General features: G+C 46.1%; 1 protein-coding gene across 2 annotated transcripts in view; it reads right to left on the bottom strand.

Moving 5' to 3' along the window:
• Positions 1-27,282, bottom strand: part of HIPK2 (homeodomain interacting protein kinase 2) — a 131,776-nt gene that overhangs the window by 87,110 nt on the left and 17,384 nt on the right. For both annotated transcript variants that reach the window (XM_063154021.1, XM_063154022.1), the window contains exon 2: positions 1,669-2,767. In XM_063154021.1, coding sequence (XP_063010091.1) covers positions 1,669-2,767 — 1,099 coding nt within the window. The remainder of the gene's footprint in view (positions 1-1,668; positions 2,768-27,282) is intronic.

The raw sequence follows: 27,282 nt of genomic DNA, 5'->3' as shown, positions 1-27,282 counted from the left end.
ATTTTATGAAGTCTTTTCCTCCCCAGAGACTGCCACAAAAATATTCCTTGTTTGTCACTGAGAATGAACCATTTTTCTCTTTCATTTCTGCTTTCTGTCACATATTTCATTTTGGCTGCCCCTTCTGTCTTTCAGCTAGGGACATAGGCTGCTAACACAGAATCACAGGTAACTCAACAACAAAATGCCTGTATTATCTTTCTTTTTTTTTTTTTATCCTAGTCTGTCAGGTAATTGCAACTCTAAAAGCTTTTGCATATTTACCACAGAAACATGTCTCTCCTGGAGGATGGGACTGTCATCAGGTAGAATATCTTATTTAATAAGCCTCTTCTAAGGTATAAACTAGGGCTGGGGATTTTTTCCTGGCCTCCTTCAGAGCAAAGGACAAGCAGATAAAGATCAGCTGCTGCAGTGCTACACTAAGTTCCTGTTCCTGTGAAAATTAACCCTCTCCAAGCTCAGAGTTCAGGTAGGCTTTGCCACTGTGAAATTAATGAAGTAGGAAAAGGGTCTGTTATCAATTCATGTTGGGTTTTCAACTCCAGTTCTCACCATGTATGAGACAGATTTCTTCTCTGTTTACAAACAGATCAACTGCCCTGCTTTTTTGTAACCCATCTGATGAGCTGTGGATGCTGCCAGGACTGATTCTCATTAAATCCATCATGAAGAAGGATCGGATTTTCTCTCTTTGCCCTTGTTTCACAGAAGTACAACAAAAACGTGGTCTGAACATTTCTAAATTCAGCTGTTATCTAAAGGCAAACTCCCCCCACCCCTGAAGCAGCAGTAGAACTGCTTTTCTTGGTCCCTACGATGCTGAATCAAGCTGACTGCTACCAAAGAGAGGGTCTGAGAACATCTGCAAGAGAGACTTTGTGTCTTGGATGAAGACAGAGGGTGAGGATGCCCTGCCAGGGGCTATAAAAAGAGGCTGCTCTGATGAAACTGTTCAACAGGCTGAAGAGGAATATATCTTGTTCACACATTTCACTTAGGGCACACCTGTGCTGAGGTCACAGCTCCATGCTAGCACGTAACAAAGCACTGAGTGGGAATCAACAAACAAGTTGGAGTCCTCACTCCAACACCAAATCACTGACAATACTTGCCTGGAGGAGAGCTAAGAGCCAGCCAGAAGACTCCCATTGACTCAGACCTGTGTGAAAACTAACCCTTGACAAACCATCTTCTGCATTCATACAGTTTTCCTGTGGGCCAGCCTTACACTTGTTAAGTGTCTGGTTTCATATACGAGTACCGACTAGAAGACACATTTGAGATTGTTTGATTGACTGCTTAGGTTAAAGTAGCTCTGAAACCAAGAACCTACATCCATTGACCTGGAATGGAGATGTGGACATCCTCTCTCCTCGAAACAGTTCCAGAGAGAACAAACTGATAGAAGTGAAAGACTTTCTAAACTGTAACTGGCAAACTCTATTTTTGCAACACTTCATGATTATCTACAAACTTACAATGGTTTTCAATGCAAGGAAAATCCAAGAGGTTAGGACATAATTTTTTCTTACCATCAACAAGCTATTCTAAGAGCCATCTCTGTTTAGAATTAAGGGATGAATCTCACTCATTTAAATGAATGCAAGAAAATTCCCATAGGTAAAATACTTCTCCTAGTAGTGTTACATGAGCCCAGTCTCTTACCTGTAGTATCTGGATTGAAGGTAAGTAGAACACACAGCCTTAGACACATGGCTAGCTGAACCAAAGTCTATGACCTTGACCCTATATGGCTGTCGGGATGGGTCTACCAGCATGATGTTCTCTGGTTTGAGATCAGCATGAATCAGTCCCAGGCTTTTCAGCTTCATTAGGGCAGTTGCTACCTGCTGGAGAATCGGTCGAATGTACTTAAGGGGCAAGGGACTGAATTTATTTTGTTTTAGGAAATCATAGAGGTTCTGCTCCAACATTTCAAATACCAAGCATGTGTGATTCTTGTGCTGGAAGCATTCATAAGCACGGACAAAGTTGTAGTCATCCGCGCTTTCCGTGCTCAGCCGAGCCAGGATGCTCACTTCAATCTGGCCTTGCCGGGCATAAGAAGGATGGTTTTTTAGGATCTTGATAGCCACAATCTCATTAGTGCCACGTTTCCAGCATTTGACTACTTGTCCGAAGGTTCCACGGCCAAGAAACTCTAACACTTCGTACGTGTTGGTCATGGAACAGAGCACCTCATGTTGCACCAGCTGGTAATCCCCTTCACTGTTGGAGCCACTGTTTTTGGAAGTGGCCGTGGAGGTGGTGGCGGTGGCTACAGTGGCCCCACTGGCATTGTTCTGAATCATTGGCGGATGCTCCTCGATAATCTGCACGCTGCTTGTGTTCTCAATCTCCTCGCTCTTGCGCTTAAGTCCACATTTTTGGTAGGTGTCCAGAAGGCTCACAGTGCTGCGACGCATCAGGTTGTGCGGCCCGCCCAGCGTTTGCCCAGACACCGCGACCACGCTGGAGGTGCTGTTGGCAGATGTAACCACGATGTGCCCCGTGCTTGCTGGGAAGATGATGGTCTGCTCGTAAGGGATGCTGGGGTTGGGGATCTGCAGGGAGGCGTTGACGGCTGCTGCGGCGGCTGCTTGGGAGGACTGCACGTTCTTGCCCTGGTTGTAGACTTTGCTGTGTGTGCCGTACCCAGTCATATCCCAGTTCGAACTCGGCTCCACTTTCAGTTTCTTCACGCTACAGAAGGCACTTGACTGAAGGGTATGAGGAGAGAAAACTTGCACATGCGAGGCCATACCTGCAACACAACATCAGAGTGAAACCACTGTGTCAAGATGCTTTCCCCTGCTTTTTTCATTTGCCCAGTGGCAGGAAAGGGAAATGGGATACAGACTTCAGATACATTACACGCACACACACAAAAATCAACTTCTTCCAGAAATATGTATTTGACACAAGTAAAATATTATGCTCTAAAATAAATCCTTACCCCAGATTGAACTATACCAACGTAAAGATTTCTGCTCTCTTGCTCTCCCCCTTTTCATTTTTAATGACAGGAATGTGCATGTTATTTTTACCTCCTCTGCCTAAAGAGACTCCTATTCCCATTGTCTCCAGGAATATATGTAGCTCTCTGGAAGAACTCATGTCAAATACTGCAAAGTATTCTGACTACAGAAGCCAAATCTCAAATCCTCAGGCTCATCCAATCTTAAGCAGTTTGGTGGATCTGACTTAAGCCCTCCACCTGTGCCCATAAAACCACTGTGTACTTTCTGGCCTGCAGAGAGTGAAGATGGGACCAGGAGATGATACACTGTGAGCAAATGGAGGTGCATAGATAAAGCTGAGGAGCCAGAACAGAAGAAGATGATGTTTCAGATTGCTTGCCAACTGTGTGAGTGGGAATTGTGCACAATGCTAGTCTGTGCTCAGTGACACTGGAGATGGGAGTTACACAACATGAGCTTCACTGTGTGCTGTCAGTGCTCCCAGATTTCTAAAATTTTGTTCATCTATTCTTATTCACAGTGACAATACCATTACTGGGAAGCAGATCACCTGGAAATGAACAGCATTGTTTATGAAGCAACATACACATTAGCATGTGGCAGAATTAGCTCCTAATATAGCTTTATTTCCACAGGAAAGACAAAAACCTATTTTAATGCAAGCTTATTTGGTTTCAGAAGAGTTAATGATCTTCTAAATCTTTTTAAAAAAAAAAACCCAGACCACCAAAAAACAACCCCACAACATCATAACCAAAGTGAAAATAATGCATCACTGAGACAGAGTTACTGAAGAATTCTGAGTAATATTCCACTGAAACAGAAAAAGTGCCTATTCAGAGAAGAAAAGATGTGGTGCACGGGGAAGGGGACAGCTAAGTCCTGACTTGCTGCCAGCTTTCCCTCCCCAGGGTAGGGATAGTACTGCTGGGGCAAACATTTTGTGAAGAACACAAATCCATGGGGACTTCTGGGGATGGAATCAGCACCCGGCAGGAGTTAGAGCAGAAAGGCACAGCCTCCTTCACCCTTCTATCTGTCATCAGTGTTTCTTTTTAATAAACCAGAATGACTAGGGAAGAAAAAGACAATATGCTGAGCTGGCACCATTGTTGAATTATTAAGCACAAACATAACCTTGACTTGTTTTCAACTTTAAAAAGTTAAAAGCTGAATGAATGCTTCAGTAACAAAGCCACAACAAACTCTGCAGTGCACATGGATGACTTCTTCATGTGGAGGCATGACAGTATCTGACTTGGTCTCCTCATACTTCACTAGTCCCTGTTCCTCTTCAGAAGATTTTCTGGAGCTCATGTGTACACAGACACACTCACACACACAGGCATGCATAAACTTACTCATATAGAAAAATATGAATGTCACTCCACACTCACAAAGCTCGGTAGTCAAGTTAACAGATCTAAACACACCCAACTCTCTTTTTCCACTTAATTCCCAGCAGCCCAAAGGCCAGGAGGGGCTCAGGAGAGGGGTGCTGTGGCAAGCCAAAACCAACCATGAGTAACTACTCAGAAGTAACAGGCCAAGCAATAACTCCACTTTGCTTCAGCACCCCTGCCTTCACCCTTTCAGCAGTGATGAATTTCTGAGGACAGAGCAGATGCAGAAGAAAACCCCTTCAGGACACATGGGGAAACCCTCCCCTGGGCTTGAACACAGCACACAAAACCCCACTGATCCCAGTCTAGCAAGGAAGCCCTGCAAATCATAGAAACCATAGCATGCTCCCCTCTGCAGACATGACTCCTGTCTCTAAGTGGATTTAGGATTGTTTACTGTTGTTCCTTTTACCCCCTGCTCCCCCAACCTCCTGGGCAGCAATTTCCAAGGTTGCTGCAACTGGATGTTCAGACACCCTTCAGCTCCTTGCCCTGCTGGAGAAGTACCTTCTCCGCTCTCTCCTTTCCACAGGGCAACGATGCTGTCACGAATGCCATGGCATGTGGTGGGTGGTGAGCTCAGAGAACCACAGCAGTGCTACTCAACTTGTCATCCTGGACACAAAGATCGTGTGTGAGTGAGCCAAAACCGTGTTTGTTTTTCCACTGATTAAGAAGAATCGCGGTGTTCCTTCGAGTACAGTACTGACCTGCCTGGAGAGAGGGGGTGGTTTGATGTATGTTTTCCCCCTGGACGCAAATAATATGGCAGATGTAATTGGTAACATATTGTGGATCTAGCAGAGGTGTAATTTATAGTTTTATGACTTTCATTCCACGGCGTGCTTGAGCAATCTCTCTTCGTAGAAAATGAAAAGGGGAAAAATGACTGACGCAGAACAAGGAGAGACATTCTTCCTGCACTCTCCTCTAAAGATAACACCAAAAGACTGAGGCATGGCAAATTAAAGTCAAGGATGTGAAGCACAGCAGCTGCAACTTTCTCAGTGCCACTGTAAAAATCAGGATAATCGCCACCATTAAGGGACAGGCTTTCAACTGGTGCAAACTGGCAGGGCTCCACTCGATATCAGCTGACGCTAAAAACAAGGTCAGCAGTCACTCAACATTGTCAATGTCAGATGGCTGCTGCCTGTGCCCTTTGGTGAAACGAGTTGTTGTTAGGGACTGGTTTCCACATCAACAGCCAGCCCCTTGCTGTCCCTGAAACACTGCTGGCAGCCTCAGCAGAGGACAGGAGCAGGGGATAAACACTGACTCACCCCAAAAATGGAGGGGATGAAAGAAGCAGTGCTTCTGTGGATAAAGCGAGGAGTTCAGACTCCTCTGCTGCCGGTGCTGCCCTCCTCAGAGGTTATATCTCATCACAGAAAAGGTTTTTTCTTTTTCTCTAAAAAAAGAACTATGAAATCTTCTTCCTTACATCCAAAATTATTTTCTCATGTTTGAGGTTTTAAGGGCATGCATTGTAAGGAAAATAACTCAGTGAGTTCTTGAGCAGAGTCCGATACCAAGAAATTACAGGCTGATTGACAGCTTGGTGATGGGAAAAGGCAGCTTCTGCAGAAAAGTAATTTTTATTGCAAATTTTCCTGTGCAGTTAATGCGAGAAAAACACAATCCTAAATTTCCTGAGGACACAATAAAACTGTGCTGGTGGCATGTTGTTTCTTTCAAAAATAATTTTTGCTCCATGGCAATAGCAGGAATAGTAATAAATGTGAATAAAAGTTGGATGGTTTTGTTACAGGAATCAAATTCCTCATTACAGGCTGTAATATGATTTACACCTTCAGCCTTTTGATTACACAGGCTGACAACAGCTTGCCACAACATCCATGAGGGAACAAGCCAGCAGTAATGGGGTGAATCACACCACCCAAGCCCAGTGGCACCAATGTCTCAGAGACAGTGGGAATCACCCCCACGGACTATTCTTGCTCCTGGGGTCCTGGAAAGATAGAGGGGCCATAAGCTGTGGAGGAATGGAAAATGGGATGTTTCACTTGGGAAAAGTTCTCTTAACCCCCATTCACAGGTCTGACAAGAAACCTCCTATGCCGGGCTGGGCCTCTCATATCACTTCCCTTCTCTCCAAGAAGATCCAGCAGTCACCTTGCTGCATTTTCCATGGAATGCCCAAGGCTGACACCTGGCTCTTCATCTTTCTGCACCCTGCAAGCAGTGGAGGGAGTGAGGATACTTGGCACAAGCAGCTTCACCCACTGAGCATTCCTGCCCACCTGAAGCCCAGCTCAGCAGCCCCACCGACACCACCAAAAGCTTTGGCTGGACTAAGCCAAGTGGCAGTTCCAACTGAGCTGGTCCCTGCCCTGGCATGGGTGCCAGGGAGGCCTCTATTAGCCAGCCAGGATGAAGCCAGGATGCCACAACAGCTAAATACATGTCCTGAAGAGTGTAAGTCTAAGTTTTATGTCACCCCTGAGCATGGTGAATCTCTGGGCTGGGAGCAGAATAAGGGTTGGGCACCATGCATTAAATAAAATTGATAGTTCCTTTCTTTAATAATGAGTTTAGTGTAGCCATTTAAAGCTCTCACAAAACTGATAGTAACTGGATTTAATGGGGCCTTCCCTGTCCTTGATATGACTCACATAACTCCTCATAGCATCTACATGAGCTGAAGTAGGTAGGGTGCAGCCAGGGGACAGTGTTAAAACAGCTGGAATGACTTTTATTTAAAGACTTGAGGTTTTTTGTTCCTGAGAACTCCTCCCACGTCAGCTTTCACTTAATAATAATTTAGCAGGTGCTATTTACAATTCAGATGTCCCTCTTCTGCGTGCACACACAAATCACGCAGCCGCCCCACTTGAACTTCTAACAGGTTTCAGGAAAGCAAATGAGGTACAGTTCCCTATCCACCCACGTCACCCCAAAGGGCAAAAAATACACTTTGGGGACTAAAGAAAGAACAGTTTGGAAGTCTCTGATGTTTTCTTCTGGTTTACTCCCAGCACTCACTGCTGATTTTTAAGTGTGGCCTTTGAGGTGGCAAGAGACCAAGCTGGTGCCCAGGATTGAGAAGGAAGTCAGACCTTCTGCAGTACCTGCAGAGCTGCCAGTGCTCTGTAACCAGAGGCTGCTTCCTGGCTGCTGCCAGAACGACAGAGCCTGCTTGAAAAATACTGTAGAGAGCACATGGTGTGTGTTCAGCATATAAATGATGCTCGCAAGACAATACTGAAATAAGTATCTTCCACTCCTCCCCAGAGAGGCACAAGCCTGCAAACCCATACACACGCCCAGGCTGAGAAGGCAGTGAAAAGGGGATCTGCCAGGTATGGCTAATGAATTGCACCTTCAAAACAGCCATGTCTCATGCACAGCACCCTTCTGCACAGCCTCTGTGTGGCTCCTTTTGAGGCATTGTCCCCACACCACTGCACTCTCAGAACCTCCTGAAAATTTACGTCCCTGGAGGCTATACAAATTCTTTCCCTTGTGCTGAAGAATGTTTGGAGACAACCTCACAGCAGAGCTCAGACCTCAACAGCCTCAGCTCCTTCCTGTTCCTGGTGAGCCTGAGATATCAAGGGGGCCTTCATTCCAGGTGAAAATTTCCCTGCCTTCCTGGTCTGCTTTTCCTGTCCTGCTAGTAAAACTGTCTCAGCCTAATTAGTAGTTTTCTAAATGTAGTGCACAGCAGTTCTCAAAGATGCAAGATGTGACAGAGCACATCCCCAGACCTGGAATCAAACAGCTCCAACCTGCCATGTTTGATCCATGTCTTATGGCCAAATGAAAAAGCAAGACTTCCCAAAGCACAGAGTAGCCATAAACAAAGCCAAATGGACAAAGCCAAGCATCCATCTCCTTCCCTCTCACCCCCACCCAAAAAGCACATTCCTCCAGTGCCATGGCCAGGGCACCCTCATCATCATCACCTTCAAATCCCTTATCTCCCCGGCACCCCAACTGCCCTCCTACATGTCCCTCTCCTGCATTTATAGCATCAACAACCCTGCCTCCTGCTTCATTCTGCACATCATGACTTTCCTTTATAGGTATGATGAAAATTATCAACAGGACTTAGTACTCCTGAGCATGGAGGTGGTGTAGGCAGTTACTCCCCATCGTGGCCTGATCAGGTTATTTTGGCATGTGGCTCAGGATACTGCTGTTTTTCCTCACAAACCATCTTTATTCCCTTCCTCACTCTCCCTTTAACTCCTTAAATGCAGGGCAAATTGCCTGCTGGCTACTGAAAGCTTTCTTAGCTGTAATTTAGAAACATTACAATTCTTACTCATTCTTTTGGGGTGGGCTCAGGGGCAGATGAGCCTGAATAACAAGCTGTCGGCTCCTCTGACATATCCCTGATTTTAGGCACATGAAGCAAAATCTCAGGGACAAATACATAGATTTGCATTTGAATACTTTATTACACCTCAGTGCAAGATTCATTCAGGGTCACCTCCATCTCCCACTGGAATGAACTGCAGTAATGACAAGAGATATTACAGATTTCCTCAGTTAATCACATGACTAGTTTATGTTTCACATTATAGTTAATTAACTATGCAACACCTGAGAACACAGGTTAAAATACACCTCACCAGAGGCTGCCCATCACTTCCTTGTAGATGCTGCAGTGGCTGGACCTGACACCAATTTCTAGGTCTTGGTGTGAGAAGGTCCAGCAGTCCAGTCAGTGCTCCCCTGAACTGAAAGAGAACCCCTAGATACCTTCTTATGGGAAAACTGGGCACACTTGGAATAGTGCAAAACTTCTCTTCAGGATACCTCAGTGTTACTGTGTGGAAAGCAAATGAAGGCAGCAAGTGAATGCAATTTAATAGTCTACAGCCTTGACAAAACAGAGCCAGACCCCAGTAAGCAAACACCCCTCACCATGTCTGTCAAAGCTGACAGAAAGACAGTCACCTCTACAGAAATCATGAAATGACACTGCAAACACCCTACCAAGACATCAAAGTGCTCTCCAGACATAAAATGAGAAACCTGGAAGTCTGCAGTGCCCTGTTGGGTCTCTGGGGCTTGAGAAGGCAGATCATAGCCCTGCCTTGCTGAGCAACAGTCCTCCAAGCCAGGGAGGACTTCTGGAGTCCCAAGAACAAAATGAGGTAGTAAACAATAAAGATGGAGGCAGGGGCAGCACCTGAAAGCCTCCAAGGTCTGCATGAGCATGTGAAGGAACTTCTGCACAATGTAAGCATAAAGACATTTTAGGAAAGTGGGTGTCAGTAAAGTCAGGAAGAAGTTTTACAACCAAATGATCAGCACTCCCAAGAGCCTGATCAGAGGAGAAGAAAGTGTGCTTGGGAGTCAGAGATGGGATGAGAAAGAAAGAAAAAGATGAGATCAGACAGGTGGGATTGACAGAAGCCCTGCTTTGAAGCTTTATCTTTGGAGGACACTGAAGGATGTCTAACAAATGCTTTGCTGAAGAAATCCCTCGTTCAGATTTCTTGGAGAGAGGCCCAGCAGAGCTGAAGCAAGTGTGGAATGCTTGGCTGGGGCTGTGCTGCAGGCTGCTGGGGAACCCACGAGCAGCCACATCTGTTTAAAGAGCTGAAGACTGCGGCAACACCCACAGCACCACTGAGAATGAGGCATGACATGATGAGGCTCCTACAATGCCATGCTTGAATGAGCTCCTGAAGCACTGGGTACAGCCAGAGGAGATGGGGAAAACAAGCTACCAAGGAACATTTCCTCGTCCTCCAAATCAAAATGGAGCCGGAAGAGTCCAAAAGCAGCTGCTCACATCAATGGGCCAGGTAGGACTGTTTGGCAGCATCATATGTGTTCAGGGCACCTTCCTCCTTCCCATCTGTCCTCCACCATCACAAAGTGGAACAAACAGTAACCACAGCATTTCAGCATTTCTACAGCACCCAAAGCTCCCTCTGTAGAGCTACACAAGACAATCTCTGCAGTAAATGTGAAATTGGCCATAGTTTGCCTTGTAGTCCAGTGTAATGTCTGGATCCCTGCATTTAACCTCCAAACAGGGCTGTAAGGCAGGAGCCTCTAGATTCCAACAAGCTGCATCTCTGATTGCTACCTGCTAACAGAGTTACATCCTGAAAGCAGAGCTGAAAGAAGGATGACCTTGGCATGGCTCTGCTTTCGAGGCAGAGTGGCTCAAGTCTCTGCTGCTCATCTTCCAAACAGAGGTTGACCACAGTACCCCATCCTACAGGGGAAAGAAAGGACTTTCTCAACTTTTCCGACCCCAGACTTCACTGGCCACCCTACCTGGCCCTCCATTATCTCAGTTCCTGGGAAAGGGTACCAAGGCCTCTCAAAAAGGAACCAAAATTACTCAGTTTTCTTTTGCTGCTCTGTTTGTGCCCCCCCTCACCCACACAGCACTGGCACATTTGTGGCTTCCCACAGCTGCCTAGTGGAAAGGATATTTTGGCTTTTTCCACGATGGCTGTCTCCCCATCTGGATGACTTTCCACCTGTAAATATTAACTTTGTAATGTCAATTACTCCAACTGGCCTGCAAGTGTGGTGAAACCACAGAGAATGCCTGGCACCTCACATACCTCACTTGTTAGAAACAACACTGCTTGTGAAGGCAAGACATGGGCAAGGCTCATTGGAGTATCTGGATGAGTCTCTCACTCCCACAGGATTTTCTTCTGTTTTATTTGCAAAGAGGCCACTGCATGACATTCAGCCTCTGCTTTGTTTATGAATTCTGAAACTCAGACCAAGCTCTAGCTGGGCTGAAAACATCAGTTTGCCTATTCACAAGGTCCCTTCCTTCATTTGGTTTCCAACAGGATACAGACCTGCTGGAGAGAAACAAGTCCCTGGTGAGGTCTGGATGGAATACACAGGATCTGGCCGGCAAAGAAAGACGAAGATGCAAGGAGAAAGGCGGGGAAGCTGGGCACAGGGCTCCGACAAAACAGAAAATTGAGACAGACTGATTTGTTGACCTCCTGACAGTCACATACTACCTTCAAGTAAGAATGACCAAACACAGGACCTACAGTACTCTCAAACATTGAGGGTGTGAGGTGTTTTAGGAAATGAAGAGAAAGGATAGTGCAGGTCAACCACCTGACCTCCAGTTTAAGGAGTTGTAACAATTTTGTAAATAACCTGCCTTCCCATCATCACACCTGACCTGCACAGACAAAAACCTTCAGTTCCTCAGTGAAACACCTTGAGCATTTTCGCCATCTTCCAGACTTTAGGGCCAAGGAAACACCCCCAAAGTTATGGCTAAACAAGTCAGCAACCTTTTCTTGCTGTCACCTATGGCTTTTGGTTTGCATTCCAAATAGGACTATAAACCCAGAAAGGCACGATGTGAAACGGGCTGTGAGCTGGAACCAGAACAGGCACAGTAGGACTGAGCCAGCTGGCCCAAAGCAAAAATCACCATGGAGACGCAGGGTGCAGGATTGGGATGTGGACTCATTTCTCCCCAAAACAACTGCCTTTCTTGGCCCGTTCACCTTTGAGACTGGAGAGTGGCTCTCGTGTGAGACATAGTGATGGGGAGCTGCTGCAGCCTCCATGAGAACGCAGGGTGTTGCAAGGTTTATCTGTGGGAAGCAATGATTCTGTTTGCTGTGTTTGGGGTTGTGCTGACCTCTGTCATACAAAACACACGGTCACACTCAGGCACACACAGACATGTAAACACTCGAGATGACCCACGAAGGCAGTGAATCTCATAATCCCCAAAAGAAATGAGTGATGCTACCCCAAGCAATCCCACAGAAGTGCCTCTGGACATCTGCCTGCCCCACTGCTGGCTGGCTTGCTGGGGCTGGTGCATGCCTGGTCTCCTGCTCTCTTCACATCAACTTCATTTTTAAGCAAGGTCTAATGGGACAGAGGCCATTTCAGCATGCAGAGAACAGGCCTGTTTGGCCAAGGAAAGACAGCCTAGGTGATGTACAAAGCTCTTGCTTACACAGAAAAACCCCCTGATTTAGGCATGAGGATAACCCACATGAAGGATTTCAGAGCCTTGAATAGTAAACACCCAGAAGCTCAGGAAAGGCTATCTACCTGAGAAAGGAGGATATAAGGCCCTTGTGTGTGATGAAGAAATTCAGGGACAGCACTAACAGCCTACTCCCCCTCAAAGCTCTAGAAGAAAAGAAATCAGTCCAAGGGAAGTCATTAAGAGAAACAAAACAATAAAAATCTCCACCTGTATCAGCAGAACTCCCTGGCTACCATCAGTCTCTCCCCCAGGTTTCTCCTTTGTGCAGGATATGATTATTTATTGACATATTTATTTACTCAGCTCTGCAGTGCTTAACACTATGGCTGCTGGGCTTCTTGCACTGTCAAAATTAGAGCATGACAGAAGAGGAGTGAAGCTAAATGTGGAGATCCACTACAATACAGGCCAAATGCCTTCTGCAGTGGGGACTCCACAGCCAGCCTGGACAACAAACACTCCCTTGGGGTAACTTTGCTCCAGATCACTCAGTGCTTTCAAGGCCCTGCACAGCACCGCACAGAGCACATCTCAGGCCCTGTTCATGTGCTGGCCATGAGCACCTGCTGTGCGGCACTGCTGCTGAAACCAAACCTGCAGAACCAAAAATCCACAGCAGAAAGGAGAGATGGCTGCAGATGACAAACCAGCTAAAGGGGCTGTCAAGCCTTCTCCTCATTCCTGATGCTACATTTAAGAACTGACGTGTCACTTTGCGCCTCCAGCAGCACGCAGCCACTTGCCCAACCTCTTCAGAAGCATCTTCTTGGCACTGCTGCAACTGTTTTGCAGCCATGTGCTTTCGACTCAGAACATTCAATTCTTTCCTTTTCCTACGCAATGAAATGAAAGGATTCAGCTCAGATGCAGTGGGACAATGAGTTCAGAATCACCAATGTGTCGGTGATGCTGCAGCCAAGCTGTCCACAGTCACACCTGTGGGTTTTGACTAACGATGGAAGTCTGGCCAAACTGAGTCATGGGGGAAAGAAGAGTTTCTGGGAAAATAAGCTCTGGATTATTTTCTCACAAGGAGCAAATATACCACTGGTTTCCACAGGTTCCAGAAAAAAAAAAAAAACAGATTGGTAACAACTTATGGTGAAAACACAAGAGCTTTTAGGACATCCAGGAGAACACTGGGCATCTTAGCTTTACCATAGTCATAGAAATAACTAGGGAGTAAAATGGCCTGGGGTGGGCCTATGGGTTTTGCTAGAAAAACTGTGACACTCTCAGCAAATGATAGGGGGAAACTGCCATTAAAAAAAAAAAACAAAACAAAACAAAAGAAAACAGCCAGGGGAATTTAGTACTAAAAAGTCCTGTGAACTTTCATCAGACCTTATGTACTCAAAACTCACTAAAAGCTTTCCAAATCCATATGGATGAGAAGTAAGAGAAGACTGAAAACTAGATGCAGCAGAAGCACAATAACTGTGGAAAGAGTTTCCGTGGGAAGCAGCAAGTTTACACCCGGTATAGATGCCAAATTAATTCGATGTTTGCAGTACTCCTTTGTGGACACAGTCCTTGGTTTTGGTAATTTTTTGTATCTGAAAATAGCCCCTTTTCCCTCTTTAGTCCTTCCTGGGCTCATGGGAGACTGAAATGAGTCACCAGAGGATCAGCTGAGTCATCCAGCCAAATCTTGGAAAGCAGTACAAAATGTGTGGTCATCACATCCTCAACTAAGACATGGATGACGGCAGCACCCCTAGCAACCCACCATGCATTCAGCAGAAAGGGCTGGAGACCAGTGACACCATGAGCTGTCACTGTGAGCCAGGCAAAGAATGCCTTAAATGAAACTAGGACAAAGCAAACAAGAGCTGACAAACATAGCCAACATGCTGCCCAGTGGAAAAGGACCTGGGAGTGCTGCTGGGCTGGTGGCTGAACATGAGCCAGCAGTGGCTCCAGGTGGCCTAGAACGCCAGGGGCATCCAGATCAGACACTGTGTGGCCAGCAGGACCAGGGCAGTTACTGTCCCTCGGTGCTTGGCACTGATGAGGGAGCACCTCAAATCCTGTCTTCAGTTCTGGGACCCTCACTAGAACAAAGACAGTGAGGTGCAGCATGTCCAGGGAAGGGCAGTGGGGCTGGTGAAGGGTCTGGAGAGTGAGTCCTATGAAGATCAGCTGAGGGAGCTTAGGTGGTTTAGTCTGGAGAAGAGGAGGCTCAGGGTTAACCTCATTACTGACTACAACTACCTGAAAGGAAATTGTAGCACATTAGGAAGGAGTCAGTCTCTTCTCCCAGTCAACCAGGACCAGGGCAAGAGAAAATGGCCTCAAGCTGTGCCAGGGCAGGTTCAGGCTGGACATTGGGAAAAATGTTTTCCCTGAAAGGGTGGGTAAGTATTAGAATGGGCTGCCCAGGCAAGTGGTGGAGTCACAATCCCTAGGAGCATTCAGAAAACGACTGGAATGGCACTCAGTGCTATGATTTGGTTGGCATGGTGGTGTCCAGTCACAGGCTGCATTCAAGGATCTTAGAAGTCTTTTCCAGCTTTAATGATTCTACGGCTTCTGGTCCTGCACCTGACACAGAGCCCTTCTCCATCCAGTTTCCCCATTCCAGAAGCATTAGGAAAAAGGGATGGCCATCTCCATCCTCCAGATCACGAGGTATTCCTAGCCCATCTCCAACTTCTATGAACCAAAGTTCCAATTCATCCAATTCCTCTAGCGTATCATCAAATCTTAACAAGCCCTATTTCGATATGCAATCTCCCTGACAACCAAATAACTGTGACCTTTTAAGAACAGAGGTCCATAGTTCATTTTTTATGTCTATTATCTGCAGAACAAAAAGGAGTGGGGCAGTTGCTTTTGGGAAGAGAAAATGTATTTACCAAGCAGGTTTTTTATGGTGATTACAAAAGTTTAACAATCAAATTCAGGACAGTTGTTCTCTTTATGCTGTCATGGAAAAACAGCCCCAGTTTTCAGGGGCTGGGAACCCAGATCCTGCACAGATTGCTTTCACCCTGAAGAGCTCATCCCACAAGCCACAGCTGAGCCAAGCATGGAGCACCCTGAAGGACCAAGGGGTTACAGGAACAGCACATGTGGCACATCTGTAGTACAGGTCCCTCTGTGGTTCATCCAGAAAATCCACTGGCTGGAGGCTCCCATGGCACTCCTTTCACCTGGCCAAGCACCAGCAAATGGTGCGCAGATACTACATGCGAAATTACACCAAACAGGTTTTCATGAAACTGCTCAAAATTTCCCAACTAATGATGTCACTCCTGTTTTGTCTTGATTCTTCTCGCCATCTCATCCCCGGGTTTCAGCAAGGCCGTGATGTATTCACCTCGCTGTGCCTCTTCTCCCAGCATTCTGTGCCTTCACTCCTATTTCCTTTGCCAAAAATATAAAAAAACACTTTAAAAAAAGGAAAAAGAAGAGCTGAAAGGTTCAGGTGGGGATCAGTGGATGATGAACTCCACAAGACAGAGTAACACTTGACAGAAGCAGGTATAACTGGTGTAAAACACAGGTTTAAGTGAAACTCAAGTAAAAAGTTACAGAAGCTATTAAAGTACCTAAAATCCAGGGGGTTTTGGTCTCAGAGTTATAAGAGCCTGGTATTATTTAGTCTTTTAAAGGCTCAGTAGTAGAGACTCCAAGCTGTTGAAATGCTAACTTACTCCATGCTCTGCAGAGAGAGAAAATAAATGTGAAACTGGATCCTGACAGCACCACTAGATCCCAAAATTGACCCTCCTGCTTTCTGCTCTGCCTGCTCCAAAGAACATGCTATTCCTGGAGGAGTTTTAAAACATAAAGCCCAGGCAAGCGTTCTCATGCCCTCTCCACTTCCCAAAGCTACGGCGAGCAGCTCGCTGGAGCTGCCCTCCCACACACATCACCCTCTGGGTCCTGGCACTTGCCAAGAGCTCTGCACTGGCCCCACGGGCTGGCCTGGCACCAAGCACGAGCAGAGCAGCAGCCGCGGCGCGCGGCTCAGCACGCTCGAGCTACAATAAACCTGTCAGACTGCGCGAGACATGAATCATATGGACTGCCACAACAGCAACCCAGCGTGTGCTAAAGCAAACAAACAAACAAACCAACAAACAAACAATCCTAAGACATCTCAAAACACAGATGTAGGTAAAAGGCACTCTCCTGAGGCTGCCAGCGCAGTTATACTACAAGGCAATCCTGGAAAAATATACTCTCTCCTGACTTGTGACAACTCAGAAATGCTTCAGCAGAGCTGTGGTGGGGGGCCACAGGAAAGCAGGACCAACAGGGCTCACTGGGAAACTGGACCCTGACCAAGCAAATGCCTGGGTTTTCCAGGATGCTGGGAGTGGGAGAAAACACCTGTAGCAAAGGCTCAGTGGTCACCAAGGGATGTGGCTGCAGAGGATGCCCAGGGCTTTCTGGAAAGCACATCTCGAAGTGCACTTAGTCAGCTGGAGGTGCTGCTTCTCTCACACTGGCCAGGAAGTTATGCAGCAGAAACAAGAGCATCTTTTCCTGCTTAAAGTTTTCCTGTAGTCCTTGGTACAGCCATGAAACCTGAAGCATGGAAAAAAATGCTACAAGTGCATCTGAGGGACTTGCATGCTGCCTGTGCCCTTCAGGGCAGCCTTGGGAGTGGATGACTGCTCCATCCATGCTTGTGGGCCATCAGGGCATACCATTTCATACCATGAACCTGTGCCTACACTTTGGATGTACATGGATTTTTCATTCGTATCATTGCAATACAGTCAATGGATACAGTGACCATTTCTCCATCCTGTTTTCCTCCCTGCTATTGAATGATCTTGCGGTGGCACCTCTTAAGGCACAATCCTCCAAACACTCACAGACACCCCTCACCCTCCAACAACTGCAAGGCTGTGAACCATGAGATGAGTTAGGCAGACAAAAGCACAGGAGAAAGGTTTATGGCCAGTCTGTTTGCTTTTCCTGGCAGATCCAGTCCAGAGACTTCAGCTTTTCCAGGTGACAAGTGTCTTCCAAGAGAGTGTCTGCATCACAAACTATTCTATAAAATCTTTATTTAACTGCTCCCCTAGGACTGCTGGCTAGACCCTCACACTACTGCCACATGTGCCTGTGTCTGAGTTTAAGCACATGGATTGTCTGAACTGACTTCATCAGGACGACTCACACACTGAAAGCCCACTCCATAGCAGGAACAGTGCATTAATCATCTGCCCTTGGGTTTTGAAAGGGAATTTTTGTGGGAAAAAAGCAAAAAAAATTCCATAAAACTTGTGGATACAATTCAGGTATCCAAGTGATGCATTAATCTAAATTAAACCCCTCTGCTGTATTCTCCCTTTTACAAAAGCAAGTTCTTCTCTACAAATCTAATCTGTGGTTAACTGTTGTTAACTTATTTCAAAAGAAATCCTGTGGAAGGTAAAGTTTCCAGTACCTGTGCCCACCCCACAAACAGCACATTCAGAAAATCACCATTTGGTTTTCTTGCAGATTTTTCGTTCCCACCCTTCTCCATGATTAGCAATATGGATAGAAAAAGATTCTCTCTGCTCTTGACAGAGTGGCTGCTGCTGCTGCTGCTGCTGCACGTTCTCCACCTGGAGTGAAAATTCTCCGTTGTCACGGCAGCCAACAGTGATGTCACAGACTGAGTATTGTGACTTCAGCTGGAAAAGGAGCAGCAGAGCAGATGAACTCTGAAAACAAAGATATTGTTTTGGTGTAAACACCAAAACCAGCCTTCAAGGAAAAGAGGGAGAAAAAAAAAGAAGGAAGTATATATAGATATCTGACAATTATGGTTTTCTTGAAGAAGTATAAATATATGAAAAATAGAGTTCTCCCTAGGCAAGTATCCCAAAGGTCCAACTAAGTACTGAAAGAATTGTCATTTTGTTTCTGTTTTGTCAAGAAATGGGACCATTTCAGGTTTTGAAATACAAGTTTTCTATTCTTTTCTTTTTTTAGTTTTGTTTTTAAAAACACCTTGTCTGGTCATTGTCCCAGAATAAGCAATCCGCATCGCTGTGTAAAGAAATAAGTCTCAGGAAATAATGCAAGTTTCCAAATGTTTCATTAATCCACAGGCAACTTGCAAATACTGCTGTCTGTCTTGACAAACCTTTCTGAAAATTCACATGCAGAAGAAGGGGAAATACTGATAGGACTTCAGTTACCACCTTCTCAGGGGACAACACAAATAATAAGCAGTTCCCTCCCCAAAGTACCCTAATGATATCCTAGCTTTACAAAAAATTATGCTTGAATATTTTTTCTGAAATATAAACTTGCCATGCACAGTCAAAATTAAAAAGAAATATGGGGCATTTTAAAAAGAAATTCCATGGGGAAAAGCAACTGTGAAATAGCCAAACATCAATTATGAAAACCACATCAAGAAGAGGCTCTTATGCACGGGCTGAAGGGTTTAGGGATTTCAAGAAAATGTGCATCCTAGTTTGACTCATAATGTAGGCAGAGAATGAGCAAGTTTCCTCAAAAACAGCTCAGTGAGTGTGTAACCCTTTAAAGTCACGGTATCTACACAACTTTCTTGTATCTCACAGCTCCCAGCTGATGGCAATCTTTGCTCTCCATGCCCAACTCCTCCACGGGACTGGAGATGGATTACATTCATCCTAAATTAGTGCAGAAGGAGCAGCTGATACTACTGTGACATGGACAAACTTCTGAGGTGTGCACTACAGCCACCCCAGAGCTTGCTCATTGGTGCCATTATCACTATCCCAACTGCAAACCTTCAATCAGAGCCTTCTCCTCCCCTGCTGCTGCCCACATACAGCTCAACAGGCTGTGGGCAGCACTGCTTCTCTCTACCTGAGGGGAGAACACAAATGTAAGGAAAGCAAAATGTAACAAAGTGAACAAAGGCAGAGAGATTAGGGGTTGATTCTGCCTGTGAGTCAAGTCTGGATCATTTTCCCAAGTTTAAAGATTATGGTCTCATGAGGGTACCATTTGGTACTTCCACAGGGCAGGATCTAGGAGAGGGAGTACCCTGGGTAAAATTAGGAAATGCCTTTCCACAAGACCCAAAGAAAAAGCAATAGCATGAACCTGTTCTTCCTTAAAATAACTTGCAAGTCTGTTGGTTTGTGGCATTGCCGTTCAATGGTACAGAGCATTATTAGAGAAAAACAGCATAAACCAGACAGTTGTCATAAGGGAAAAAAGGTATCTCAGTTCATTTGTGTTTTTCCTCCAACCCTGAACTTCTATCTCGAGGGTCACACTTGCTCCTACAGGGAATGTATGGATAGAAGGCTTCACCAGTTTTCCTCTCTGACAACAAACAGCACCAAACGCTTTCCTGTCTCTTCTCCCAGAAGCAACAGCTCTTTATTGTTCCTCATTCCCACACTGCATGACCAAACAACTACACAGAAAACAGAGATGGGTGAAAGCAACACAATTTAAAGCTGCAAATCAAGAACACAAGGCTTAGGAAAACTCAGCTTTATGGCTGCCTGTGCAACCTTCGACCCTCCTTTCTGCCCGTGTGCCATGGCAGAGCTGTTAATCACATAATCATAGGCTATTTTTCCAAGGACCTTGGCCTCACCCAGTGCAGCAGGATCTGGGGTGCTCACTAGGTTAGCACCCAGTTACTATTTCATCTTCTCAGTGCTTTTGGAGGTGTGGCCCCAGCCTTGTTTACTGCATACCCGCCACGCTCTGCTCTGCAGATGGAATTGGTAATTTACTTGTGGCCTTTCCTACAGTACGCATCGTTAGAGTAACTGAATGTTTCACAAACATAAAGGAATGCATTTTTGCACTGCCCTTATAAAGTAAGACGCTGCATTATCCATATGTCAAGGGCAGGGAAGCAAAGCACAAGGAGATTAATGTGAAAAGCTTCCACTAGTTTTAAATGCTCAATTAAAACTCTTAAGTACAAGTCCTTCAGAGGTATGTTTTGCCAGTTGAGGCTGTGGTGACAACTATTTTTTTTTTGGGCTGATGCTCTCAGAGATAGCAGAAGTGATATCCCTGACATTTATACCATTCAAATTTTACTGAGTGGTTAATGTGGAGACTTGCTTTCTCACTTCTTTGTACATTTGTTGTTTTTAACATGCATCAGGAAAAAATTCAGGAGAGGTATAAAAGAGCTGTTTTCTAAATATACATTCTGAGGCAGGTAGCTGGGATGGAAAATTTCTCTCCAGACAGTTTAAGTTTAGTAAAGTTGTGAACAACTAAAAATGAAGGTCTTAAAATAGGGAAGCTGTTGGATGGCCTCAACGACAGGTCATTGCCGTAAAATACACTTTTCTTTCTCTTCTCACTTTTCTCTCTTCTCTTTCTGAGAAGAAACATGTTACACTAACAGAATCAAGTCAAACTGAAACACACACTGTAACCAGAACTTTATTTTATATTCTGGTTCTGTTCAGATAAACAAGATCAATTTATTTTTACATTTAAAGCACAACAAAGTCTTGTTACTCAATTCCAAACAGGGACTTCTGCTTAGAGCATAAGCCCCACCTTTCCTCCTGTTCTCTCAGAAAGAGAAAGCAAGTATCAGGCACTTCTGGCAGCACTGGTCATAAGCTGGATATAGGACAGACAGATGGACAGTACCCAGAGGTAGTGAATCTTACATTGATATAAACTGATCCTTCCCCTGATTATTTGCAGGGAGATTCAAAAATTCCTATAAGGAAAAAAAAAAAAGCCCATCTGAAAATTTCAGGCAGTGATTTTATCTGTGCCAACACCAGGAAAGAAAGACAGACAGACAAAAAGACAGACGGTGGGGGGGTGGGAATAATTCAACCAACTGCTGGTGCCAGCCTTCCTCAGAGCAATGAAGTAATTTTAGAGACACTTCTGTAGGAGCCTAAAATCCAACCTTGCAACTGTGCACAGGACTCGGGACACACAGACACACAGACAGACATGCACAACACTGGACAACAATGTGAGACAATGTGGGAGCTGGCAGAACTGGATCCTCCATCACCTTGGGAACAGGCAAGGACAACCCTAGGATAACTCCTGACAATTCCTTTTTGCCACCCAAGCTGTATTCCTGGCAAATGAATACAGCTTCCTTCCCCTGATACATACTATATCCACACAGAGAGGAACACAGACCAAATTTCTCTGTCCTGCACTGAAAACTCTCACTGTATATCCCTGCTTTTGAGCTAGTCATGTCTCCTGACTGCACTAACTTAGACTAATTTATTATTTTTAATTACAGAGGGATTTACAGCACTGCACTACAGTGCTCTCTTTTATTATACCCACTGTTCCTGCTGAATCTGGGTGCACTCTACATACAAAGTTGCACATTAGACAAATTACACTGCACATTAAGTAAATCTCTCTCTAGAAATAGGATTAGATGAAGAGGCAAATCTTCCTCATTCCTAGTGCATAAATTAATATCTACAAAATCAATATAAAGAAAGAGCCCCATATCAATTTATGGAAAAAAAAATAGTTTAAGCATTCTCCACAATTAAGCAAATTTATGTAGGAGATGCATTCTTCTTCTCCTATTTTGCTTAATAAATAAAACAGCTGGTCCAAGGAATCAGGTCAATCAGTGTCTGGAAAAAGCCCCATTAAAGCTGCTATATAACCTAGTTTCTCAAGCTGCATAAGGCATCCTAATATTGAAGAGGCAGAAGTCCATGCAGAGACAGCAGGGATGGCTCAGCTTCTGGCCCTTCAGGGTTATGGAGGATATTTATCAGAGAAGACAACAGTAAGTGAGATATCTTGCAAAGATCTAAGGAGATGGGCTCTGAAGGACCACAGCAAAGACAACATGATGCATCCAGACCTGTCCATAAAACAGAGCTAGTAGCCTTGGGCACCTAAGCTCAGGTCATCCAACCTAAGGAGATGGTAAAGGCCCAGACTTTCACATGTGTTCAGATGCCCTCAAAGCTAACCTAGCCTGCCACAGTGGGTGATGACACCTCTTCTCAGGGCACTCCACAGCTCCATGATTCCATCCCTCCCATGTCACATGGGAGGGTGAATCCAGCAGTGCCCAAAGCTGTGGATGTGTTTTGTGAGCACAGAGCCTATTCCAGTGCAGGCAAAAACCCCTCTGCATCAGCTCTCCTCCTTCTGCAGAACACACAGCACACAAAATGCAGTGCCCAGGCCCTCCTCCTCACCTCAGAAAATGTGTATTCAGTAGGTTTGAAAATATTTTGCAAAGGATATCACAATCCATATCCTATAGAGATAAAAATAGAGCCAGAAGAAAGTGACTGGCTTAAGCTTTAGGAGCAAGGCAGCATCAGAACTGGGAAATGAAACTTCCTGGTCCACAAACCTAGGTTTTAGCTTCTTAAATAAGGATTCTCTTCCCTCATTAAAAACTAAAATGACAAAAGAGGAAGGAATATTCTGCAGACAGAATGAACTTTGCCCTCAGAGGACTAATGACCTGATAGACATTTTTTCCCTTTTCACCTCCATTTCCAATTGCTAATGTTACAATAACTTCAAGGACTATCCTTATTCCTTGGTCTGCTTTAACCTAGTGTGTCAGCTCAGCATCCTTTTCCCAACCACCTGAAGCCAGAGACCATTCTTCCATGAGAGGAGATTACCTTCTTGCTTTCAGCCTCTCTGGACATCCTTGCAACATCCTGGACTGAGACTCTCTGCTTTCTGCATTGTGCTGAGGGACCCCGAAGTCCTATCCACTCATCCCAGCCTATAGTACATGGCAGCCTGGAAGGGTACCCTGGAGGTAAAACCTGGCTGTTCTCTATTAATTTTTCATTTTAAGAATGGCTCCAGGGAAAGGAGGGAGATATAGGTCAGAGACTTTGGGGGCTGATTAGTAACTCTGTACATCTTCCTTCCTTTTTTTTTTCCCCTCATTATTTTTTTCTCTTCCAAATTCAGAAACAGAGGGTTTTCCCTCCGTATTTCTCATTTACTCCTTGAGCATCACTGGCATTAGTCAGCAAACTCCTGCTATTTCCTCACAAGCCCCTGACACTTGCAGAGTGACTAACCCCCTCTGCACACACTTGGGTTCTAACAGTTTCATTGCTTTTTTTCCCTCATGAAAAATGGATCTCGGCACTGCACAGGCTCAGTTCTCCCTGTGGTCACTGTAAGGGTGACAGGTCACTCCCTGTAAGCTCCTGCTGCCAGGAGGCTGCAAACAGCACCATTTTTCATGCACAGAGCTGAGGAGCCAGGAGGTGATGGCAGGGCCTGCCCTCAGGTCACTTCATAACTCACCATCACAGTCGCAGTGTCCCTCAGCTAGGAAGAAGTTGGCTCCTGTTCCAAGCCCAGGCACGTGAAGAAGGTGATGGGGGAAGCTTGAAGCCACCTGGCAGCCACCAGCTCTGCCAGGTGACACTGCCTTTGTGTCGGCCTTTCCTTCCAGCACCGGGAGTCTCTGCCCCCGTTACGGTGCCCGGTGCCCGACATGATGCGCAGCAGGCCTCAGCTGAGGCACCAAAACGGCGTGAGTGAAAACACAGCTCCTTGTGACTCAAAGCCACCTCATCAGAGCACGACAGAAGGCTCCTCCTGGCCAGGTGGGCTTGCACAAGCTGCCCACCCACCCACAGCCATGCTCACAGAAGACCTAACTAGGAAGAAGTTGGCTCCTGCTCCAAGCCCAGGCACATGGAGAAGGGGATGGGGGAAGCCTGAAGCCACCTGGCAGCCCTGAAGCCACCAGCTCTGCCAGGTGACACTGCCTTTGTGTCGGCCTTTCCTTCCAGCACCAGGAGTCTCTGCCCCCGTTATGGTGCCCGGTGCCCAACATGATGCACAGCAGGCCTCAGCTGGGCTCCTGAGGCACCAATACGGCGTGAGTGAAAACACAGCTCCTTGTGACTCAAAGCCACCTCATCAGAGCACGACAGAAGGCTCCTCCTGGCCAGGTGGGCTTGCACAAGCTGCCCACCCACCCACAGCCATGCTCACAGTAGACCTTGCATGCAGCTCATGCTCACATGGGCGTCCCCAGAGACCTGCCCACACTGTGCTCTTGGTGCTGTGCTCAAGCACACAGCAAGTTTGTTGTGTCCACCTTCCCAGGGTGATGCCAAGAGCACACAGACCACTCTTCCTTACATCCAACATGCAAACAGGATGTCCTGACCCCAAGGCAAGGCCATGCCCTCAGGCAACAGTAGGTGCTACCTGCTGCCACCCACACAGGAACAATCCACATCCAGAGCAGAGCCCATCAACGGGGATCAGTGGGAAGGCTGGTGAACTTGGGGCTGGAGAAGTTTATTTAACCTTGAGACCCTCACCCCGTTCCCACCACCCTTACCTCCGTCCCCATTGTAGGAGAGACTTCTGCATTGCTGTGTAGGGAGGCATGAAAATAAACCACCGGCTCCAGTGCCACACTCCCTCCTGGCAGATCTGTTTCTCTCTTCTTAACTGTTTCCAAGTGCCTGGCTGTTTTATAATCCCCAGTGAGCATTCCCTTAACTCCTTCCTCACTGAGTCCTTCCACTCTCCCTCGCTCGCTCTCTTCTGAAAGGCAGAAAAATCCAAGGCGAGGTAGGGGGTAGAGAAAGCAAAGGAGGGGGCTTGAATCAAAGAGGGAACATCTGAATCAAAGAGGGAACATCTGAATCAAGCTGCACATATTAGTCATTTCCCCAGCCCTCTCTTACACAGACAGACTGACTCTCCTGTTAATGTATTTCATTTTTTCTTCCCCATGGACATTTGTGTACCTTAGAAACTTCTTTGCTAATCTCCTCCTGCTTTTTCATACCATGAGGTCATATGCTTCTGCTGGTAGCATGACTTTAAATCACACACCAGCTTGCCCTTTGAGGTCTGAACAGAAATCACTGTCTTAGATCATAAGTAAATATGAGTCGAAGGCTTCAAGCCCAGTGTCACTGCCACCCCACTTATGCATATTGCAAAATTCGAGAAGAATCAAATGCAGGTTATTGCTTCCCAGTGGAAAGGACTCCATCACTGCAAGAGCTGTGAGAGGACCATGTGGAGGAGCTCAGGCAGAGAAACACATCCTCCCTGTTTCCAAGTCTCTGCAACTGCCCTGAAGTGACCTGTTGAGAGCCACACACCAGAACTATGGGTGCTAAAGGCCGTGCACTGTGCGTGTTTGCGCGTCAGTGAGTGCAGACGTGGGGCACGGAGCCACTTGGCCTGAGACATTTTGGGAGGCCCACAGGTCACAGCTGCACTTGGCCACAATGCAGCACAGGTCACTGTGTGTGTGCCAGGGTGTGCTGGCAGCACGGTGTGGGGTAGGACAGGCACAGCCACCCAGCAGCTTTGGATTTCATAACCACCACTACGTGCAAAGCAACGTCACAGAACGCTCTGGTGCTTATGCTGCTCCTGTGAGCACAGGAATAAAGAGGACAGAGGGAAAAAAAGCACTGGCTTTCACATGTCCCCTCTCAGGTGGGAACATGACACCTGCAGCTGGCTCCTGCTCCTCCTCAGAGCCTATGGCTGCTTCTTTCAGCATCTTGAGGTTACCCCTGACAGCTTCCACTCAAAAGTTTACCGAGGTATCTTTTTCCCTGACAAAATGAGCTATTCAAAATGAGCTATGTCACACCAGGCTGGGCTGCAGGGCTTTTAAAATCGGTTCTGCTGATGTTCAAAGGGAGCAGCTTGCTGTGCAGAGGAGTGGTGGAGTTAATAGCAGTAGGATCAGCACAAGCTCTTACCCTGCCATCTGCCTTCAGCTCAGCCAGGCTTTCTGGTGAACAGCCAATGTGGGCTGGGGCCACTGGAGTGAGCAGCAACTCACTGACATGAAAGACTGACTGGGTTAGTTGATTAAGAATAAGATTACGAGCACAGGAATCCTGTATAGAGCTGGTACTGACTCAGTTCAAGGATTTCATGGGGATATTTAAGCCCAGTTTTCCAAAGAAGTCTTTTATTTTGCACAGGTGGGTGTTTGTGTGACAGCTTAAATAAGCCCCATGAATTGATGATTCCAGAAACAGGGGTCATCTCTGAAACTGCTATGCTTTCTTCTTTAGCCACCCCCACTAGAAAACAGAGATAGGGATAATATCCCAAAATAGGGATAAATAACACTTAACTGTCTCACTCCCTTGTAATGTTTAAGTCCTTTGCACATACAGAGCTCTGGAGGAGCCTGCTGGAATGGACAGGGATGCCTCTCACAACTCTGGGTCACAGATCCTTCTTGTTCTGCCTTGTGGACTTCTTTTAAGCCACTGACAGAGGCTGCTCAGCTCTGCTCCTGCACATTCAGACTGACAGCTGCCTCAAGAGATCTCCTTCTCCCTCTTTTTAACAATAGAAGAGTCACTTAAGGCTTGTGGATGACCTGAAAGTACCAACTGCTGACCCACAACCGAAGTCTGAACCTTCCAGTGAAACCATGAAGAGCAGGCCTTGGTCTCCTTGAGTGATGGTGAGAGCAAAACAGTTCTGTAGGCCCATAACAAAATACTGAGAGTACACAAAATACTCTGATGTCCTATCATTCTGTGGGAATACCCTACAGCAATTTAAAGGACTGCTGCAGCTGATCTCCAAACCCAGAGGAGACAGCTGGAGGGAGCAGCAAAAGGGTGTTGGTCTGGAAGGAAGATGGGGGATCTGGGAGACTGAGGGCACAACCTGCCTGATCTGAAAGTGAAAAGAACAGAGGGGCCCCTCCTTTCACAGATGCAGGGAGGAAAAGAAGCAAGATGAGCAAAAAACCTGGACTTAATAATGAAAAACAAAAGCTCATCATTTATTTTCATATCCTCTCACTAATGCTGGCATAATGCTAACAGTGGAATTCTTATGGCACGCATGTCATGCCTGCAAATACCAAGTGAATTACTTCTCAGCAAGGCTATGGGCTATGGCACTGAGCAGCACATTCGTTACAAATGACTGGATGATGAACGACAGTTCCCAAATTCCTCCTTCA

The sequence above is a fragment of the Melospiza melodia genome, chromosome 4 (genome assembly GCF_035770615.1).
Source record: "Melospiza melodia melodia isolate bMelMel2 chromosome 4, bMelMel2.pri, whole genome shotgun sequence".
NCBI lineage: Eukaryota > Metazoa > Chordata > Aves > Passeriformes > Passerellidae > Melospiza > Melospiza melodia.
This window is presented reverse-complemented; position numbering and strand designations above follow the sequence as displayed.